This window comes from Hippichthys cyanospilos, chromosome 22, assembly GCF_059441005.1.
Source record: "Hippichthys cyanospilos isolate Australia breed blue-spotted pipefish chromosome 22, RoL_Hcya_1.0, whole genome shotgun sequence".
Taxonomy (NCBI): domain Eukaryota; kingdom Metazoa; phylum Chordata; class Actinopteri; order Syngnathiformes; family Syngnathidae; genus Hippichthys; species Hippichthys cyanospilos.
In genome coordinates, this window is record NC_142390.1 from 6,116,592 (window position 1) to 6,139,892 (window position 23,301).

At 41.0% G+C, this 23,301-nt stretch overlaps 1 protein-coding gene across 3 annotated transcripts in view; it reads left to right on the plus strand.

The window, feature by feature from the left end:
- The window catches only part of tbc1d22a (TBC1 domain family, member 22a), an 84,880-nt gene that overhangs the window by 28,332 nt on the left and 33,247 nt on the right, over nucleotides 1-23,301 (plus strand). Inside the window, exons 7-11 of one of the 3 annotated variants that reach the window (XM_088406428.1) lie at nucleotides 1,342-1,470; nucleotides 3,275-3,337; nucleotides 3,630-3,695; nucleotides 7,244-7,358; nucleotides 22,550-22,656. In XM_088406428.1, the coding sequence (XP_088262554.1) occupies nucleotides 1,342-1,470; nucleotides 3,275-3,337; nucleotides 3,630-3,695; nucleotides 7,244-7,358; nucleotides 22,550-22,656 (480 nt within the window). The remainder of the gene's footprint in view (nucleotides 1-1,341; nucleotides 1,471-3,274; nucleotides 3,338-3,629; nucleotides 3,696-7,243; nucleotides 7,359-22,549; nucleotides 22,657-23,301) is intronic. The other 2 variants (XM_088406427.1, XM_088406426.1) reach the window with 2 other exon arrangements.

Consider the following 23,301-nt stretch of genomic DNA (forward strand, 5'->3'; position numbering starts at 1 on the left):
AAGCAGGTCAGGGTTTTAAATCAAAAGACATAAAGACATAAAAGATTGCTAGATATATCTTCTATATTAGACTGACATATGAAAGTGATAAACCCAACACAAGTTTGAAAAAAAAAAAAAAACGTCTGGCTGTGTCAGGAACTAAAAAGACTGAATTAATGAGTCCCAAGTGGGATGCTGCTTGTGTTTGTGTGGTGTAAATATACAGGTGTTTGTTCGTATAGTCTCCAAACAGCTACAGCCGATTATTATTTGGGCACGGCTATGGATGTAAATTCACATATTTGAAACTGTTCTGTCCAATGTGGAGCCACAGGTGAGCTAATGAGTGGCTTAAAGGCACCGTAACATTTTTAAGTACGTTCCACGTTGTAACGTTTACAGTGTAATTGTGCAGCCCTACTTTATACATAAAATTTGATAATCTAGGAGAATTTGTCAAAGGTGCCACATTTTTGGTGAAAGGGTTAAACACGTTCTGTATGTGTTTGATATGTTCCCTCTATTTGATTGTATTCTTTGATTCATTCAATCCCAGGAATTTATGTACAGTGGACCCCAGGGACACAGCGTCCTTGTTTTTTTTAAGTATTTTCGTCTCCTCTTTAAGGCATTTTTCACGCTATACAGCATCAAAAACTGTCATGACCTGTGGGGTTGGCAGGGTTTCTGTTATTTTGCCTCCCTCTTCAGGCGTATTAGGTAATTGCTCTTTTTTTCTGTTCGTGTCAAACTGCCTGCTGCAAGGCGTCACGAATAGGCTGATCTGCTATTGGTCGGTGTCACGGTGTCACTAAGATGCCGACATGCTGAAGACTCGATCCCGTATAAGTGCTTACAATTTCGTCTTTATTGTACATTTTAGTGCTTAATTCCAACTTGAATCGGTTAGCCAAGATTGCTAGTGACGTTAAAGGGAGAAGTAAGAAGATTGTTAGCAAGGAAACGAAGCTGGAGATAATCAAGAAATACGAAGAAGGCTATTCTAGGCTAGGCCACACATTTTAGGGGTTGTGGTCGTAAGTAGCTCAACGTACTATACTATTTTGTTACCAATTTTTAATATGTGTATACAATTTAGATGTTTTTACCTGGCGTTTTATACGCATTAGCTAATTTCTATTCGATTTCGCCGTATGATCCCAACCCCGAACATATTAATTTTGTATAGCGGAGGTTCACTGTACATTATTTTTCAATTTTTTTTTACTAGCAGGAGGAGAGTCTTCAAATGGTGGCTATTAAATGAAATACGAAATTTATCGTCTATTATTCGGTATTGAGTAGTATTTGGCTCAATTGCCCAAAGTAATCGCTAATATATTCTGTGAAATTTCTCAGGGTTATCTCCCTGCCAATGCTGAGAGGAGAGAAAATGTCCTTCAGAGGAAGAGACAGGAATATTTTGGCTTCATCCAGCAGTACTACGACTCTCGCAATGACGAGCACCATCAGGACACGTACAGACAGGTGCGTATCTATCTTCACACTCCGGCCCGTTGTCCTTCTTGTTCTTTGTCTCACATTGTCTCAACGCCACTCTTATCTTGGCTCCTCGATGGACTCAAAGAGATAAACAAAAGATTTGCAATTACAAGGGCAGCGCCTTTGTTAAAGTATTGCCCGGTGCGTATACGTGCGCGCGCGAGCTCGAGCACGTCTGAGGGTGTGAGGCAAGATCAACAAAAGCAGTTATTTGAAGACGAGTGCTTTTCCCCAGTTTGGCCTGATTCTAACTGAGGCGATGTGATCCAAGTCACCTGTTTATTTGACGAAAAACAAGCGCCGCTCTTCGGCCCGGAAAACAACGCCCGGTCGATTTCGGAGTCCTAACAAACATCCGAGAGCGTTTTAGCAACATCTCTCGCCGGCTTGTTTTGATGATGACTCGGATGGTGTCTTGAAACGTCTTTTTTGTTTTCGCCAAACTTCTTGAGCCGCCGAGCTGTGTTTTTTCTGTGAATGAGAGCTACTTTTTGGCACTTAATTGGTCAACACATGGCGGGAGGTTTATTGGATTGGTTTTTATACTGTACAGTTGTCACCCTTTTGTTTTGCGGAGTGTTTGTGTTCATTTGCCCGTCTCTCAGCCAGTCGGAATCTTCGTTTTTTTTCCTGTCAAGCTGTCTCTTTTTAATGATTTTTTTTTTTTTTTTTTTTTTTTTTTACAGCACGGATTGAGCGATTATTCTTCAGCCCCAATATTTGGCATTTTGATGAATATTGTCCGAGTCTGACAATAAATCATATCAAAATTGTGTTACCTTCAGGGAACCGTTTATTAAATTGTTTTGCTGACCCCGAAATTACTCCACACTTTGTGAGATTTCAACATTTCTTTTTTAGAACTGAATAATCGATCAATTCGATTGAATAACCAGATACAATTTTGCACAAAAGCGTTTTGCGACTCAAGTTCTTCCATTTACTGCTCATCAACCAATTATTTTTATGACTTAGTGATGGAAAAAAAACAACTAAACAATAAACTACCCCAGGCGATTAATTTTGTACCGTATTATCTGCACTATAAGGCACACATTCAACGAATGGCCTAATTTTTTCAAAATAAAAAAATCGTATACAAGGCGCACTGGATTATAAGGCGCATGGAATTGAATTCAAAGCTACAGTGGTAGCTGGGGCTGCATTCTGTTATGTGTCCACTTGATGGCGCTGCACTCAAGGGAATGCCAATTCAATGATCAGAGAAGTCAGCACATATGATCGATATATAAGGCGCACTGGATTATAAGGCGGCTTTTTAAAAAATGTAAGGCTTTTAGGTGCGCCTTATAGTGCGGAAAATGTGGTACCTTGCAACTTTTTGGAACCTGACTCAGCTACCAATGGGGTACTGTACTCTTCTGTTCAAGACGAAGAAGAGTGATGCTAAGTGCTTGAAAATCTCGCATTAGCTTCAATTTTATCGAGGGGTTACCATCACTCTGTTTATGTGTGTTTACCAGTACATTACATTCATATTTTTGTGTCAGAGCATCCGCCTGCGAAAGTTTTTGATTTTTTTTTTTTCATAGATCGGTTGTGCCATTTTATTTGATGAGGCATCTGGGAGGGCAAACCCACGCAATAAACTAAATCGCGCTGCCTGGCGCACAGCAGGAATGCATTGACGGATGTTGAAGCACATTTTGTTTCCCGACCACTTCATATTGATATCATTTGTTTTTGCAATTCCTTGACTGAATAACCGACAAGGACCTCGAGGAGCGCGGGCGTTTTTTTCTGTCTAAAATGTTCTCTTCCATGTCAGATCCAAATAGACATTCCTAGGATGAGTCCCGAGTCTTTGGTGCTACAACCAAAGGTGACACAGGTAAGGGTGGACAGTCTGTTAAAAAAAAAAAAAAAAAAAAAAATCAGGCACAATCGAGACTGTCCCAGTGGGCTTGGCTCCAGCCGCCGACCTGCATCCATTTTTTTTTTGCTCCCTTCTGACGATTCTGTCCGCCTGCCATGTCGCTCACCCGCTGGGGCACACTCGGAAATTAGTGTGCCTTCAATCGAGGACGCCGAGCCACACTAACTGTCCGCCGCCTGATCCGTGCTAACCTGCCCGTTGCTTCAGTTTGTGTGTTTTTTTTTCTCTCCCTTTTCTCTCTCTGCAGATTCACATTGACATACCGAGAACTAATCCTCTTATTCCTCTCTTTCAACAAGCTTCTGTTCAAGAGGTGAGACCCCCCCCCCCCAAGTTACCTACACTTACCCCTTGCATGAACATCGTTCTTTGCCCTCTTCATTTAGGGCAGAAATATATATATATATATATATATATATATATATATATATATATATATATATATATATATATATATATAAAGGTAATATTTTATTTATTTTATTGAATTAACAAAATTAAAAACATTTTACACATATATATGTGTGTCTGAGTGTGTGTAAAATGTTTTTTTTTATTTAATAAAATAAATTAAATAAGAGTTTAATGTTTATTCACTTGTTTATTTTTGCCTCCCTTCCAAAAAAAAAACAAAAAACAAAGACCAAGCAGTGGGAATGTGGCCAAAAAATGTATGAGTAAACTTGACAGATATTGATTTAAAAAAAGGTTGAATTTCTGAAAAAAAAAAAAACTTTAATATTTTTAAGTAAACTTAATATTCATCATAACAAAACAATACCTATTTATAGTTTGTGCATAACTTGCTTAGAGGCACCATTATTAATCGACGACTAATCGATTATTAAATGATCGTATAATTCATGTGTGTAGAATATAATAAAGTATCTACTAATATATATATATATATATATATATATAATATATATATAATATAATATATATAATATATATATATATATATAATATATATATATATATATATATATATATATATATATATATATATATATATATATATATATATATATATATATATATTTATGTATTTATTTATGTATTTATTTATTTATTTGGGGGTCTTTCCAGTGGCATAACTCAAATATTGGATGGAATAATCAGAAAGAAATCAAAAAAGATTAGATAGCGACAGCCCTCATTGTAAACCCATCTTGCTAAACCAACCATCCAGCGTTTTGCTGCTTGATTTCACAACGTAGCTAATTTTCTGTTTGTCAGTGTATTTGAATCACATTAATTTGACATATTACTCAGTCCTAGTTTGGGTTGATTGATTGCGTGCAACAGAAGCCGATACTAACATGCTTCTCTTTGAGCAGTTTTTTTTCTCGTAAAATTTGAAACTAGAAGAATAGATGACTGTTCCATACATTTTAGAAGAAAACTATTGGACTAGTATTTCCTTTAAAATTATCGATCTTTGTTTTGTTTTTTTGGGAAGTGGGGTTGTGTATCAAAAGCACTAGCAGTATCGGTACTTGGTATCGTTGAACTCGACTACCTGTACTGGTATCAGTCTGCTGAAAAACTTTTGGAAAAGGAGCCTAATAAAGTTCTTTGCAAGGCTGCGAGGGGGTTATCAGAGTCGTTAAATGAAACAATAACCCTACCTGGTAAAACATAAACCAAGGCCGAGATGTTCAAGTCTTTAAATTTAATCGGTTATATATTGCTCTTGATAAGAAGTTTTGTTTCCCCGCAAATCCAAAAAGCGGCAGCCTCAGGAGGCTTGCGGCTAATGAGGTAGCCAGGGCCACACGCGCGCGTCCTCACACATCTCCCGACACGACAGCACGCACACACACACACACCTAACGCTCATTAAGGCATATGCACGGCTGTTTTGCAGCATTTCTGCGCACGCGCCAATAAAGGGCGAGCGAGGTGCCATATTAGCATTCATCAGTACACAAACACAAGTCGAAGCGCATTAGCAGTCGCAGCCGCACAGCACGTACCTTTTGCCCTTCTCTCGTAAAGAATACGACTCAAGCCTGGAAAACACGAAATCACATGAAGCGGCCGTATGATGATATATCATATAACCCCCCCCCCCTTTTTTTATACAAGCCCTCACATTCTTTTCCCCTTTGCTTGCAGAATGTAAGCCACGATTTGAAATATTCCGGCGTGCTTCCCTCATATATTTCGCTATGCAACAGACTCCAAAGGGCCCTTTTTATATGGTTATGCTTGCTGCAGTGCCACCTGAAAATCACCTCTGCTTCATTTCATTCAGTTGTTTGTTTCTGCAAGCCCCCCCCGCCCCCGCCCGCCCCCTCCCCTCGTGGGGCTCGCTGAAATTTAGGCAGTCAACAGTCTGTTCCATTTGAGGCCGAGCGGGATATTGGAGCGCTTCTGCAGGGATTTCACAATTGATACCTAAGTGTTTGCTTTGTTTTCAACCCTACGATGAGTTCAATGCGTATAGTCCGTGTTGGGTTTTCGTGTTTGCAAACTCGGGCTGAAAATAAAATCTATATTTTCTCCGATTGGTCAATTTTTAAGGGAAAAAGGAACCTAACGTTTTTTTTTTTTTTAAGTAAAAAGAATACTGATTTAAAAATAGTTTTAATGTAAACATAGCCTGCTAGTGTTTTGGGTGGTATCATATGAAAGATTGACTTCCATTCTTCAGTTCGAATTGCTGTAGAAAATAACTGTGTTGTAAGTGTGGAAACACTGCCATCCAATGGTCACAGTTATCACTACAATACTCATTTTGCTTATATTAGGTAAACATTAGTCAAGGGTGTCAGCTACCCTCCAGAAAAAAAAATCTATTTGATGAGAATTTTATTTATTATCAATACTATTTTAAAAGACGATGATTCTCGTCCATGGCACTGAAAGAGTTAAGAAAACTTTTGTACTATAGCAGAGGTCCCCAACAGCCCAACCTCACAAATTGGCGTCAAAAATCAGAATACGGCAATATCGCTAACAAACTTTGAGGGAAAAGTCTGACAATCGTTAGCATTGGAAAGTGTCTTGTTCTGTGTCTTTTACATGCAAAGGTTGTCTTACTCGCCCGTAATCCATCTGCGTGGGCACCAGCTTTCCGCTGGAAGCTCTTGAGTGTGTAGGAGCCAATGTGAAAAATGCGCGTCAGCTTTTGAGGCGGCATGAAAAGAAAAGTGCCACTACCCCCCCCCCCCCCCTTTTTTTTTTTTTTTTTTTTTTTGCTGGCACCGCCGCCTCTGTTTGATGGATGGGGCTTTGATAAAGGTGTGCAGGCAGGTAAGGGGATAGACCAAAGGAGAGCCACATCTTACAATCACCCCTGACTGCTTTAACAGTGATTGGACTTATTTAAATAAAGCAAAAAAAAAAAAAAAAGGTATATCACAATGTCTGTTTTCCCTAACACAATGAGCTATGAGGTTATTTAGAAAGTGACAGCAACATGACAGACTCTCCTATATCGGCGAGGAAAAAAAAAAAACTTGATGGGCGCCATGTAGGAAAGGTGCTATGGTTGTATGCGTACCTCGGCGCAAATCCATTTGTGGGCCGGGAAAAACAAAACCAGCAGCATCCAGCCGCCTGTAATTCACTTGAATTGACAGCAAATGCCGGACCACTCAAACAGGGAGTCAAAATATATCAAAATAAACAGGAATGGCCAAGGATGAACAGCAACAAAAATAGCGTCAGGAAAAAAAATATTTTAGCCATCACTGCTCAAATTGGAAGATGTTTTTTTTCCAAGCTTGGCATGGCTCGCTTGATTCTTTTTACACGCATGAAATTACCGTGATTTTATTTTGATTTTTTTTTATTTAGCTTGTGGAAAACCCCAACAAGAGAAGACGTCTGACGCATTTGTGTCTTGTTTAGATTTTCGAACGCATCCTTTTCATTTGGGCCATCCGCCACCCGGCCAGCGGCTACGTGCAAGGCATCAACGACCTGGTCACGCCCTTTTTTGTGGTCTTCGTCTTTGAGTACATCGGTGAGTAAACCCCCCCCCCCCCCCCACCCCCCCCGAGGGCTTTTCACAGTTCATAGAAGCGCCTTTCACCTCTCCTAGCCGGGAGTACTCGGGGTTCATTTGCTGCTTCATAACCGCAAGTCACAGAGAAAAAAAAACACCAAGAGGGAAATTTTGACCCAACTCGGGCTTTTTGATGTTTTTCATGCATGATATCAAAGGAAAAGCATACAGAAAAAAAACACTAGGAGGCTAAAATATTGCAGAGATTGTCAAAACATGACAACTTGGAATATACCACGCTTCCATCCCTTCTAAACGCTTGCAAACGAGAGGTCAGGAGGTGCGCCCTATAGGTGTCAAATTTAGCCCATGTCAGGCCCATTTACTGCCATTCAAAATTAGAAATATTGTCATTTTTTGACATATTGAACACCCGGTGTTATATCATGCATTCCCCTCGATTTTTGCATTAATCCTTTCAACGGCAAAAAACGGCGCTCAGTGTTGGGCAAGTTACTTCAAAACTGTAATGTGTATTTGTTACTTATTACTGTCATTCCAAAGAAATTAGTTGTGAAATTAGTTATGTTAAAATGTTTATAATGTAAATATAGTTATTTAAGGCATCACACTATTTCAGGGAAATCGATAAAGAAGATTGAGACAAGCCCAAAGATGGACTGTAAAATAGTGACTCATACTCCTATAAAATCTTTTTTTTTCTGCCAAGTACCACCTTTTGGAAATACTTAACATCTCTTTGTGTATTTTGTTCTGCAATTTAGATTATCTGTCAGAGAACTGCATCCAAATAAAACTTAAAATGGAAAAAAAATGGCAGAGGAGTCACTTTAACACAAGCGTGAGTCGAGTTGAATAATTTTCCAATTGATTTGCTCCTAATTAGAAATGAAAAAAGGGTCTGTCAAGACGTATTCAATTGAAATTGCTGATACCAAAGAGACCCTGTTGAAATCTTGCGTGCTCCCATACGAGAATAACTGGTCTAAAGCATATTAAATACTTTTGAAGCGGCTAAAAAAATAATAATTACACAGCACAAGAATTTATAACATTTCAAAACATAATCTGCTTCACTTTGTTTTCTCAGACTTTTGAGCTTTTACAATCCATACAAAATAGAAGTAGCAAATTGGAATCCCCTGTGAGGAACCTCACGCAGCATCCACTGTCGCAGACACGTTAAGTGCTGGCTTGCACGCAAGAGGTTGGAGATTTTGGAGGCTCTATTTTAATCCCCTTTTCTTCCTCCCGTTTGTTATAACTTTTTGGTCTTTTTTTTAGTCTTGCATTATAGAGCATGTGCAGTCCATGAACATATGGGGTTGAGTGGAGAGAAAAAAAAGAAATAGAAAAACATGTGCCTAATAAAGGCTGTTTTTGTTTGGATTACTGTTTAATACTAGATTTTTTAAACTTTTTTAGCAGATTCACATCTTTTGAGTCCTATTTCATAGTCGCTCCATAAATTAACAAACGCAATTTCTCGACTGGTTGATTGCCCCCTGGTGGCTATTAAGAAAAAAAAAAACATACACAGATAAGCCGTAGAGCAGGCGGAAAAAAGTTGTCTGAAATTTACAGGACTTTTGATACATAATTGATACCACACCAATGACAGATTTTTTTGAAGGAAAGGTCTCTCTTTTTATTAATCTGCTAATTATGATATATAAGGCAAGGGTGAGATTTTGATGATTTTGATCATACACCTCATGAGAGAAAAAAAAAGAGATATTTCAATAGAACAGGGGTGGCAAACTCATTTTTATCGTGGGCCACAATGTACGTAGTTGTAATTTCAGTCGGAGGGTCATTGTGACTGTGGAGGCAAATTTGCATTTTGGAGTTTGCATTTTGAGGTTCACATAAAACAAAGGTGTCGAACTCCAGTCCTCGAGGGCCGGCATCCTGCATGTTTTACTGTTTTCTTTCCCCAACACACCTGATTCAAATAATTAGCTCATTAGCAAGCTCTGCCAGAGCTTCAAAATGATCCCAATCATTTGAATCAGGTGTTTTTGAGGGAAAAGGTTTGAAAACATGTAGCATACCGGCCCTCGAGGACTGGAGTTCGACACCTGTGACATAAAATGACATGGAGGATCTGGCCTTGAGTTTGACACCTGTGCAATAGAAAATGAATAAAATGCCCTAACACAGGGGCCCACTGCAGTTGTAGTGGAACTGTAAGAAAGTTGTATCGCCGCATCACTGATGGAGATGGTTTGTAGACGTTTTAGTCGGTGCTTTCATCATGGAGCCTCTTCGTTTTTGCTTTTTTTTCCATTCGAGTCTTTGGATCTGCACCTTCTTGCCGTTTGTTGTGGCAGCCTCTCTGAGCGTCAACCAAGACCGGGGCTTCAAAGTGTCACGCTGCGCCTCTGTTCCCTGCACGCGCGTCGACGGGCGATGTGGAGTCGCCAACAACACGCGTAGCTAACAAACCTTTTTGTCGCGCCGCCACGCCAACCCGCGCGCGCTTCTTGATGTCGTTGTCAAGGGACGTGTTGGCAAACGTGATGCAAATGCTGAAGTTAGGCGGCCTTCGTTTTGTTTCTTGCGGTGAACGGGCAGGAAACGTGACACACTGAAAGGAAGTGTAAAGATACTCAGTAAGTTTTCCCAATGTCCCATGACATTGATCGCTAAGAAGTGAGCAACTGTGATGGCAAAAATCACAAATCTCCTGTCCACCCCTCTTTGATTCATTAGTGTTGGCTTTAGTTTCAAAGCCACCTGCTGTCCTGAAAGGTTAGGGGACATACTATGGCAGCAAGGTAACAATCAGTTTCTTATATTGAGGGATGTAGGTGCGAGTTAGTGCACTATCAGTCCATGCAAATACTTCTATCATCTTTTTCTTAGGTTGCGGTCCTTGACTCCTCAGACTTTATTCAAAACCAACTCCAAAAGAAAATATCCTTATTGCAAAAATAAATATGGGATAACCTATTTACAATTATTCAAACAGCCGGGACGGGGCGGGATGAAAAACAGGTGGATTTTTCTGTTTAATTCATATTCCTCAGTATAAATCAAAATGCCAAGTTAACTCATTCAGTCGCTATATTTTTTATTTATGTTTTATGATTGTATACATGTATATTATATACACGTATCACTTACTGTACTATTTTGGTACCAATTTTTAATATGTATGACCAATTTTGATGTTTTTACCTGGGGTTCTAAACGCATTAGCTAATTAACAAAGTTTCGGATTGCCCGCCATAGAACCTTGGATTTAATATCTGGGCTTGGGATCTTTGGGATAGAATTAAGGGGAGTGGTAAAGAAGAAATTTGGAGTTCACTTTTCCTTTAATTACTTTAATATGTCTTAAATAGCAACATAACCAGCACATTTTTGAAAACAAAGATTGATATTTTAGCCTATTTTCTGATGTTTCAGGCCAAAGCCGTATGCATCGAATGATTATTTTTCCAATTTTCTGTCAACATGATAAAAACGCAGATTTTGAGTAAAGGGATGTAAATTGAAACCGTTTTTTGTAATACAATTCATGAAATTGCCAAAATAATCCATTAACGGATTACGAAAATTAGTTGCAGCCCGTATTCATTCAATATCAAATAAAAATGGGCTCCTCACAAAATTTGTTACACCTGCATGAGTCATATTTCATAATATTTTGCCTGTCAACGACCACACGGAACATTTGTGTTCATCCACCTGGAGTGTGAAGCAATTTAGCTGCTTTCTCTCTTATCAAAGAGGATATTGATTTAAAGCCCTTCTCGTTTCCAATTTGTGAGCCATTTTGCGAGGTTTGTCTATTCTACCTCTCACACAATTAGCGGAGCGTAATAGTTGTATAGTTAAGGTGGGTATGGAGCAACGCCGGGCGGGCTTTAATTGATCAGACACCCGATCCATATTCTAATCTGCATGCCGGTCTTGAAGTATGGATCCGGAGCCACCGGGAGCGACACGGGAGGAAATAGAGGGAACGGGGTTATGTCTCTGCCAATGACGGCGGGATAAACAACGATGCGGGAAAACGAGATCTGTGAGAAAATGAGTGACTGCCAAAGTGCCCACACGCTGTCCGTCCTCGCTATCAGCCGGGAGATGAGTGGCCTGCTGGATCCCGTCGGCGTTCGCCACTTTGAGGCGCCACTTGTCACAGCCGCCAGGACGAGGTTAGCGTCACTCTTTGTTTCCCATGCGTTGTGATCGATAGTCTCTTCGGGTGGGGGGCGTGCCTCTCGCAGCTGAAGCCGGATTATATTTGAGTAGACAAACGCTTTTTAGCAAACAAGCTGCCTGAAGGGGCTGGAACCGATACACGAAATCTTAAATTATTAAACCTTGTACAGGGCAGGAGTGGATACAACTCCTGCCCTCATTGGTCGAAGGTCATGGCGGGAGCAGACCACGTGTCTTGTAGGAGTGCCCGTGATCTTATTGACAGATTGGCTGTGCATTCTTCCTCATGAAACTCACGCTGTGAGTGAGACGTGAAGGGAGCAGCAGCAGAGCATTGAAAATCCTTTACCTAGATTTCTTGGATGTATAAAATAAATCCAATAAATTTGGCTATCAAGCGTTAACGCTGCTAGCTATCATGTTTGATCGGCTACGGGCTTTACTTGAATTCAACGTCCGATCGCCGCCAATCCGAGGACAATTGCGGCTCTGCGATCCCGGCAAATCGAGGGATAGAAACGGGAAGGGATAACAGTACAGTTACTGTATATTTAGATAGCATGACATGCAAAAAAAAAAAAAAGATCAAACTGACCTGTATCGACGGCCACATTTTAAGCTCTTTTACTCCGAAAGTAGACATCTTAACAATGTGAAAAAATATGTATTGCTTTTTAAGACCCCTATAAAGATACCCCCTATTGAGTCGAGGTGTTTTTATTATATTTTCTGCATGAAAAAAAAATGAGTATTATTCAAATATATCCCCCTTTTCCTCCCATTTTTATATCACAGACCTTGAATAAACTGCAGTAATCTTTGGAAGTGCAAAAACCAGATATGGTGCTGTTGCACCACGTACATCACTATAATGACACACAAGACAGGAGAGAATTGCTTCAAGGTAATAATACTTGGCATGACCTTGTGAGCTAGCTGTTTGGGAAGAGACGCAATGATTGTCCCCTACTCTTAAAAGTTTTTTTTAAGACTTCTGAAATAAATATCTCTTGTTATTAGCACCAATGCTACACAATTTCACTCCATCTATTTTAGTGAATGGTTGAGGAATGGAAAAAAAGGCTTGACCCAAGATCGTAATGTATTTTGAGGACAGAGTATTCGCAGTGCTCCCTTTGCCCCCAAATTTGAAATCTTTACACCTCACTGAATCGGAACTTATTTAGATGAAAGCGCTAAATCCGAGCTGTCGACTTGGATGATTGTACATTAATTTCATAGCCACCAGATTTTTATAATAGCCTTCTCCAAAGAAATTGTATTGAATGTGAATGAGCTCATTTATTGAAAAAAAGAAAAAGGACGGCGGGGGGTTGATACATTTTTTTGTTGCACTCATCTTCCCTTGCGTCATTCCTTCACGCTATGTTGTACCAGTCAAAAGTTTGAAAACTTTTTTTCATTATGAATTAGTAGTGTTGCAATAATCATAAGTTGGACACATTTATTGTCTTTGTACAAAGTCTGATACAGTACTTATTCCAGCCACTCGTGTCACATGGTGGTTTCTATCGTACCCCGTTTGTGAGTTGAAAGGATTGATGCAAAAATGGGGGGAAATGCATGATAAAACATCGGGTCTTCAATGTCCAAAAAGTTCCAATTTTGAATGGCGGTAAATGAGCCCAAAATGGGCTAAAATTGACACCAATAGGGTTTACTTCTCGACCTCTCGTTTGCAAGCATTCAGAAGGGACGGCAGTGAGGCATATTGAAAGTCGTCATGTTTTGACAATCCAGGCAATGTTTTAGCCCCCTAGTGTTTTTTAATGCTTTTCCTCTGTTATCACTCAACATCAAAAGGCCCGAGTTGGGTCAAAATTTCCCCCGAGGGTTAAGGATGCAGAGATATGGTAAATAATAACAGCAGTGTTACTTGTACATGGTTAGCGTACATAAAAGTAACAAATGAAAATATTCATCAAAAATCGGCCATTTAGAGGATTATTTTTGGTCAATGGGTCAGCAAATTAATTGGTCGCGCCCTCGAATGATCAAAATCGAGGTTCGTATTGGAAAATCTGTAAGTGGCTCCATGTTGCAATCCGTGCTTGTTCCTTTTGTCCTTTTACTTACTCTGATTCCTCCATCTTTAATAATGGAATGAGATTATTGACTGTGAAGGCATTGTCTTCTCCCAGACAGTTCCCCTCCACATTTGTATTACTCTCGCAGCCCCAGCTTTGCCTCGCCGCAATGTTCTATAGGCTTTAGAATGCAATCACCCTCTTTTTGGAGTTAAGTAATAGGACTGGGAGCAGCCGAAATTGAATCAGCCGCGCAGTTTTGACCCTCAAGTCTCTCTGTCTTCACCCATCAATCGCCGCAACGCCCGTCTTTTCATATCACTTTATACGATTCGCGTTGTTGATGCTTCTTCTGTCCCGTTCAATTCGCCGTCCGCTTTTGGTAATAGGTTGAGGTTGTGTTGCTGGATAGCATTTTTCAAATCAAAGACAAAAAAAAAAGAAAAAGAGGTTATTTCCAGTGGCAAGTGAAAATAGACTTGATCCTTTTGCTCAATGTAAGCAGATATTATCTCATTTCTCTTGATACAAAGCAATATAACTCGGGAATCCAGTGTAGAAATAGTTCCGTCAAAGAGTGATTTATCGACTGTGAATAATCATAAGAGGGGTATTGAATATTTTTAGATTAAGTTAATTACTTGACTATAATAAGCCTTCAATTGAAACTCACATCGCTGGCGTTCCCACTTTGTCACTGCCACTTGATTTGGACAGAAATAAAAAAAAACATATATGTCATTCTTTTTTTTTTTTCGTAATCTTTGCCCTGATGCAATTGGATGCAAGCGACACAATCCTCGCAGTTTGGCGAGTTGCGTCATGAATCCACGCGTTTCACGGAGGATGATTCGCATTAACGTGTCTGCATAAACGCACAATTATTGTGCAAATAAACGTCAAAATCCCCCACAACAGCTGACCGTCGGACAAAAAAAGTCCAAATGTGCTGAGGCATTTCATCGCCTTCAGCTTGACTTTTTGGGATCCTCAAACGCGCCTGCTGCTCTGCATAACGTCCACGCACCGCTGTTCCCCGAATGTGTTTTATTCCCAAGTAAACCAGCAGATTACACACAGTAATGACTTAATGGATTCACTTGCGGAATCTCAAGAAACTCTTGTCAGCTCCCAGATGTGTCCGGTGTATTATGCAGGCAGATTCACAATGCTCAAGCTGGAAGCAAACATCAAAAAGAGATTAACCTACCATACGTTTTGTAAGAACCAAAAGCAGCTTTCATGTAAAACAACTTCAATTTTTGAGGGGTTCTCTAAACAGAAAAGCAAATATAACTTATTTGGAATCCACTGAACGTTATATATTGTTTGCTGTATTTTCTGCACAATAAGGCACACAGAAAAGCCTAGAATTTTCTCAAAAGTCGACGGTGCACCTTTTAACACCTTTTACAGCGTGTAAACTGCCAGTTGTCATAAAGCAACTTAATTAAAATAACCTAATTGCCATGTAAATTCTTCAATTCTTACCTCTGCATTTCAGTTATACATGTTTGATTATCACGGATGGCAAACTCAAGGCCCGGGGGCCAAATCCGGCCCGCCACATCGTTTGATGTGGCCCGCAAAATGCTAGTTGTGACGAAAAGATCAGATTTGCAAGTTGTCTTCAACTTTAAATATGTTTTGGGGAAACAACATTTTTTTTTTGTGACCAATCCCCCTTTTGAACAGTTTTTACTGGTCTCAAAACTAGCTAAATGCGTGACGATCATACTAAGAATTTGTTTGAGTTCTCAGTCATAACGACCGAAGCTCGAAGTACAATTTAGCCCACGTAAAATGGGTGTGACACCCCTGCTATATATGCTCCAAATTTGAAGCAGTTTTTAAGGGGACAAGATGACGTATAAAATAAATTTTAAAACTGTTTTTAGATCAACAAAACAATATATTTTAAGGTTTTGGGTTGCAATTTACTCTTTACATTGTTCTAAACAGTCTTTTAATGGAATCAGGAGGGTTTTTTTTTCCCCCATTCTGATTGAAAATTTTGACTGACATCTGATATTTTTTGTTGCCATTCCCCTCAGCGCAGCTCCATCTAGTGGATGGATAACGCAGCCCCAGCCACTACTGTAGCTTCTATTCTATGTGCCTTATAATACGGCGTTGCCTTAAATTTGAAAATAGTTTTAAAATCGGCTCTTCATCAAAGACGGTAATACGGTCACTCAATTAGCTTTTACTATCAATCAACATGGCTCTGAAGTGTAAAGTCTTGTAAAGTATTTTTAAAATCGTGTTTTGAAAAATCTTGTTCAAGGGGGTATTGTGAAATTTGAACAGGGTATCTGCAAGTATCACCAAATCGAATGCAATGCTTTAAATGTAGTGACAGAAGCAGTGCATACTTCTTTTCAAGTTAAGAGCAAATTAGTTGGAACATGAAGCAACGAGATTGCATGTTGTGATGCATTTTTCTGACAAATGAGACAGAAACAAAACACACAAATGAGTTGCCGACTAAATTACGCATCCAGATACCACAACAAAATGGACTTCTAAACTTTAGGAAATCAGACACAAATTGCCCCGCACACTGTTTTAATACATATGCTGTCATCCAAAAATGATTTGCGCTGGTTGGTGGGTACAAGATGAAAAAGAAAAAAAAAAGGTTATATAATGTATATTTCTGTGTTACACATAACCCCCCCCCCCCCTCGCTTGCCTATTGCAACAGGATTTAGCTGACACGCAGAATCAATTGGAATTGTAGATGTGGCGCCGCCGGCCAATATGACAGTGTATTTGAGCACGCGCGGCAAGAGAGGAGATATTTGCGCCGCTCAATTAACATGATGTGGTGGCCTTACTCAACATTAAACACTCTGAGCGTCTTCTGCCGAGAAACAATCTCACCCCAGGGTAAGTGGGTCATTATGTGCCTGCCCATAGACAGATATGGTATTAATATCTGTATTCCATTTCATGTCAAGGACTTACATTATCTTGCCAAGAGCTCTAGCGCCTGCCATTTGGTGGCATGGACATGAGGCATTATCGCGCAAAAAAAGTGAGATGCAGTGATTTTGTGGCCCAAGGATTTCTTCATCATGATTAAGGGGTGAGACTTGGAACATGGTGGCGACAGGCTTGTCACACCCAAGAAGTAGACGTTGATGGCATGGATTGACCGACCTCACTGTTTATTGTCGCGAATTCTGTCAGGAATATATATATATATATATATATATATATATATATATATATATATATATATATATATATATATATATATATATCAACTGTCATGACCCCAGGGGGTTGGCTGTATTTGTGTTGTTTTGTCTCCATCTGCAGGCGTTTTTAGGTAATTGCATTTATTATAAGTTGCAGTCAATGCCTCCATGCAACGCGTCACTACAGTGCTGGTCTGCTATTGGTCGGCGTCTCCTCACGGAGATGCTGGTTGCTATCGGTCGGCCTCACTCGTTTCAAAATGGCAGAATGGTAAAGCTTTGTGCAAGTTGTTACAAAAGCGTATTTATAGTGCATTTTACTGCTTAATTCAAAGTTGAGTGGGTTAGCCATGGGGCCCAAGATTGCAAGTGAAGTTAAAGAGAGAAGTAAGAAGATGATTTATATGGAAACGAAGCGGGAGATAATCAAGAAATACGAAGCTAGCCTAGCCTAGGCTACCCTAGCAAGCAATTATTTTTAGGTTGACTTCTGTTATGCAGTATTCACAAAAAAAACGTATCTAAGGTCTAGCAGTATAAGGATCCCGTCGACAAGTGCTGGCAGCCATTGAGTTCATTCTTTGGCCAATCGCTATACGTCGCTAGCATAGTTAGAGGAGCAAAGACAAAATTAAATAAACAAACGAGGCGCGATAGCGTGTATTTCCGGTGCCTGACTTATCTGAAAGGTCAATTGGCAGCCTTTTGGTGAGGAAGGGAGATGCTGCTCCGTGCATAAAATTAATCGGCTTATTTCTCCGGAGAGTCGAGATTATCCTCAGAAGTTTCGGAAGACTTTTACAAACACACCTCATCTTGCTACCTTGAAGCGCCGCATCTTCACATTGTCAGCCTAATCTCATGGCAAGCTCCCGCTGTGATTTCCGTGAGTCAATGTGTTGGTGACACCACGTCTCGCCAAGTTGACTCGCCTCCTAATGATGCGACAGCTTGAACGCCACCTCTGGAAAAACGGCTCGTCTCTCATTAACGACGGCGCCACGGCACTAATTGCGCGGCGGCTGCCTCGCCGAACTCTCGCGGCGCTCGCGTGTTTTCGCGAGCAGCCGACGTGCGGCTCATTTCCAAGTGTTAGGCCTCCAGCTTTAGCGCTCTGAACGTGGCGAGAAGATTGTAACATGTTTTGAATTTGGGCTGTAAGTTCTGACAAGTGACTGAATCTAGAATGAGCTATATGTTTTTAAAAAAAACACAATTTCAGTTTTCTTCAATCGTTATACAGCATAGGTGTCAAATTCCAGTCCTAGAGGGCCGGTATCCCGGATGTTTTCCTGTTCTTCCCAACGCACCCGATTGAAATGATTAGCTACTTAGCAAGTCCTGCAGGAGCTTGAAAATGATCGTCATCATTTGAATCAGGTGTGTTTGAGAGAGAACGTTTGAAAACATGCAGGATACCGGCTCTCTAGGACCGGAGTTTGATACCCGTTTTCTCGATGACTATGATTTTCATCGTTTTACTCGAAATATACTTGTGCGAAAAATAGTTACTCATTGCTTGTGCATAACTTGCTTAAAGGAGCCGTCCGCTCGTTTAGCCGTTTTTGGTAAAAATAACGTATATTTCTCAATTTCAAATGTCGTGCATTTATCTTGTGGATGGTGAAATTGCGTTTTAAAAATTGGCAGGCTCTCTTTGGATTGTTCTCAACATGGCTTTGGACCATGCCAAACAGGATGTTGTTTATTTTAACACCCGCGTTCGCTTTATGGCTACGTCAAGCTAAATTAGCTCTTTTATCATCTTACATGACATTACCTTGTGGACTCTAGCCGTACGACGGCAGATGGCGACGCTGGTGGTGATCGCCGGCGCTCGGTCTCCTGAGGTGTGACCCGGCTCCGCGTGCCAGGCTGAGACAAGTGCTCACAGCTGGCCGCGACCGAGCACTTGCTCTCGTTGGACGTGTTGAACCCCCCGCGCCAGGACAAACAGGAAATGAGCCTTGGGGCTTGGTAGGAAATGGGATGCGTGGCCAGTAGAGAGAGGGAGCGCAGCTTGGAGGGATGGAATAATGTCGGAATTGGGTGGGAAATTAATTTTACGGAATATTGGAAAGACTATTGTGGAGAAGCGACGCCATCGAGTCGGGCTGAAAGGTTCTTGTCGAAAATATGGCTAATTGAAGCCCCATTCAGAGTCACGATTCTTAAATCTCAAGGTTGACCACCCTGTGTGTGGGCCAGTCCCCAAAACATCTGTGTTGTGGACTTTCCCCTGGAAGAGTAATTTTGGTCGGTACTACATTCTCCTTCCCACTAAGTAGCCCGGAAAACGATTGTGGAGAAGCGACGTCATTGAAGTCGGGCTGGAAGATTTTTATTGCTAATTTGTCTAATTGAAGCCCCATTGAGAATCGTAATGCTTAAATCTCAAGGTTGACCACACTGTTTGTGGGCCAGTCCCCAAAACATCTGTTATCTGGACTTTTTCCCAGGAAGAGCAATTTTGTTAGATGCTACATTCTCCTTCCCACTAAGTAGCCCGAAAGACTATTGTGGAGAAGCGACGCCATTGAAGTCGGGCTGGAAGATTTTTATTGCTAATTCAGTCACACTATTTGTGGGCCAGTCCCCAAAACATCTGTTATCTGGACTTTTCCTCTGTAAGAACAATTTTGTTAGATGCCACATTCTCCTTCCCACTTAGTAGCCTGAAAGATTATCGTGGAGAAGCGCCGCCATTGAAGTTGGGCTGGAAGATTTTTATCGCTAATTCGGCCAATCTATTTGCGGGCCAGTCCCCAAAACATCTGTTATCTGGACTTTTTTTCTGGAAGAACAATTCTGGAAGATGCCACATTCTCCTTCCCACTAAGTATCCCGAAAGACTATTGTGGAGAAGCGACGCCATTGAATTCGGGCTGGAAGATTTTTATCGCTAATTCGGCCAATCTATTTGCGGGCCAGTCCCCAAAACATCTGTTATCTGGACTTTTTTTCTGGAAGAGCAATTCTGTTAGATGGCCAGTCAGCCTAGTTGTGTGTTGACGTCTATGTGGCACGCGCAAGGTTTTTTTATCCAGGCTTATACTATGGCCCCCGCCTCTGTCATCTTCTCATTTTAAAATCTCATTGTGCTTCTCCGCGAGTACTGCTTGGACTTTCCGTCCTGTCACCCTCTGCGGGTCATTGTCTGCATGTGTCTTGGACGGTTTGAGAAGTGAACTTTCATCGCTTTGTTTTTGTGCAGGTGTAACGACAGGAAAGAAACCTTGAAATACCTCACAAGGAAAAAAAAAAATATCCGAGACTGGCTCACTAGCAGCACGTCCTTAAATTCCCCAGTTTCCTATTTGTAAAGCATTCCTACAGAGACTCCGATTACATTCCAGACACAAAAGCTTGTCAGCTGTTCCTTTGTGTAAAGGCGTAGATCCAAAGTCACCCTCGAAGAGAATTGCATTGCATTGTAATTTTGGCTGAAAGTAAAATCGAAAGTAGTTGAGGTCTTGCGGTTTTCGGGCCCAGGAAAAATCCATCGGTCTTACGGTTTAGTCGGAGCCCGCTCGAGTCGCTTCGTTTTCTCTTCTTTTCATGTCAAACGCGTCGCTCGTTAGATTCCCCAACTACCAGCGGCACTCCCACTTTGCGGCTGGATCAAGTGCGTCGAGACAAGTTAGCTATTTTGTGTTAAATCCTCAAACACGGGCGCAACAAAGCTTCCTTTGAGTCTCATCAAGCGCGGTTATGCTTGTGAAGTGCCTGGCTGGGAATTTAACTAATGACAGCAGGTTCAACGCTTTCATTTTTAGCATTCAATTTGGTGTTCCGCCCACAGCCACAGGGGGCACTGTTGCCCCACTCACTCCTTTTCTCCCCTTGCTGTTTTGATGAGCTTTGCTGCACTCACGGTGGACACCCCTTCTAATCTGCTCCCGCTAAGGATCGCAGTTTGGAAGTGAGCCACAGCAAAGTGTACAGTAGGCTTCTACCCAGAAGTCCTCTGAAACGGTAGCATTATTTTACCGGCTTTCGAGAAATGTCCAAACACGCGCGCGCTTTTCATACGGCTGTCATCTGTCAGACTGAGCATGCCCATAATAACCCTAACTACATTTCTCACAGGTTGCCAAGGATACCAAGCAGAGCTGCCACCCCCCGTGTTTGCGTTGTGCAATTGTCAAATGTCTTCCAAAAAATGCAGAAGTTTGTCGGAAGATTTCGAGATTTGCCTAAACGTTTTCCTTTGCCCGTTCCCGTTTGGCCTCTGCGTCGCCGTCCACGCTCGATCACGGTTAATCGGTCTCGTCTCGTCCGCTCTCCACTGGCTGTCAGCGGCTCGTCAGAATTCTGTCAAAAGCCCCGCGCTGTCCGTCACACACGACTGCCGTTAATGACGCGGTGCCACCCACTGTTGTAGCGCCCACTGGAAGAAGACTCTCTAGGGACTCACTCTGTTTGAATATTTACTTTGCTGTGGAGTTTTTAACCCTCTTTTTTAAGTACTTGTAATTCTCAAATGGGTGTTTTTTTTTTAAACAGTATTTCCACAGCTATCAGCAAATCTACTGTTTTTTCTTGTCAAAATTATGTGGAACATGAAGCCGATTACGGCAAAATGAGATGAAATCTATCAATTCACTTCTTTTCAAATAAAGGGCAAATTATTTGGAACACGGAGCAAATACTTGCTACATTGGATCAGTCAGTTATCAGCAAATTAATGTTTCTTAATGCCATGACAGGATCAATTCACTTCTTTTCAAATAAAGAGCAAATTATGTGGAACGCGAAGCAAATACTTGCTACATTGGATCAGTCAGTTATCAGCAAATTAATGTTTCTTAGTGCCATGACAGGATCAATTCACTTCTTTTCAAATAAAGAGCAAATTATGTGGAACGTGAAGCAAATTATTGCAACATTGGATCAGTCAGTTATCAGCAAATTAATGTTTCTTAATGCCATGACAGGACCAATACAGTGTTCAGATTAAGAGCATATTAATAGGAACATGAAGCAAACCGCATATTGCCGATTGGATCAGTCAGTTATTGGCAATTTAATGCTTCTCAATGCCATGACAGGATCAATACTGTTTTCTTTTCAAATTTAGAGCCAATTAATTGGAACGTGAAACAAACTATGGCAAAATGGGATCAGTTACTTATAGTCAATTTAATCTAATGCTTCTTATTGCCATGACAGGATCAATGCAGTTTCCTTTTCACATTAAGAGCAAATTAATTGGAACATGAGACAAACTATTGCACAATAAGATGAATCAGTTATCAGCAATTTATTTAATGCTTCCTAATGCCATTACAGAATCAATAGTTTTTTTTTTTTTTTTCAAAATAAGAGCAAATGAATTGGAACATTAAGCAACATATTGCTAAATTGTGATCTCCATTTGCAAAACGTCATACGCCTTTATTTTGTTTCGTTCTGTACGGATGTATGCTGTTATTAGTGACGTAAATTTCAAACAAATGAGCTGCTGATGTTTTTATTTTATTTTTTTTTGTTTAGTGGCCCATCCTCTCCAATTTGTAAAGCATCATTTCAATTGCCAGGCTGTTTTTTTTTCCCTTCAACTCTCCATGTTTTTTTTTCTTTTTTTGCTGCAAGGTCTTCTCAGAGTGTTGGTGGGCTTATTATAGCTCACCGTGCTGACCAAGTAAACCTGAATTGCTCTGTAGCTCCCAGTAATCCCCCCCCCCCCCACCTGCCCCCCCCCCCCCCCCCCCCCCCCCCCTTCCTCATTTCTTACTCTTCCGTCATTTCCCTCCTCCAGAGGAAGAAGTGGAAAACTTTGACGTGTCCAGTCTCCAGGAAGAGGCTCTGAGGAACATTGAGGCTGACAGCTTCTGGTGCATGAGCAAACTACTGGACGGCATCCAGGTAAGCGTACCGTGTGTTGAAAAGATACGGGGAGGGGGTAACTCTCTCGCACACTTTTATACTTTCACACCAATTTACTGTACACGCCGAATCTCCAAGTGTCTCCACCTACATGCCGCCTGAGGGGAAGATCTTCAAGTGTGGGCTATTGATAATGTGGTAGTAGGCGGGAGCTGCCAGGCTCTTCAATCTCATCGGCACTTTTTCTTGTATCAAACTTTTCATACCGAACGCTCAAAATTATTGGAAGCTTCATTCCGTGATGCTAACTCTTGATGTTTCAAAAGCTCGGCCCGTTGTGCTGGTTAGCTATTCTCAACCGTGGACATTTAATATACAAAACGCGAGGAAGGAAGACAAGCGACTTGGTCTCGTTTTACTCGCGAGGAGAATGGACGGAGATGTGCACCTTCACATATCACCCATCTGTTCAAGCCCTCTTTTATTCATTAGGTTTGACCCTAGTTCAGTCCTCCTCAATTTTACCTTGCAAAGCCCCCCTTTGGAGAGAACATTTTGACCCCCCCCGCCGCTCTATTTGAGAAACACTGCCCTAGTTACAAAGGCATTTGCTGCCTTGAAGGGATAGAGAAGACATATGGTAACATAATCACTTTGTGATAGTGGGGGATGTAAGTGCATGTC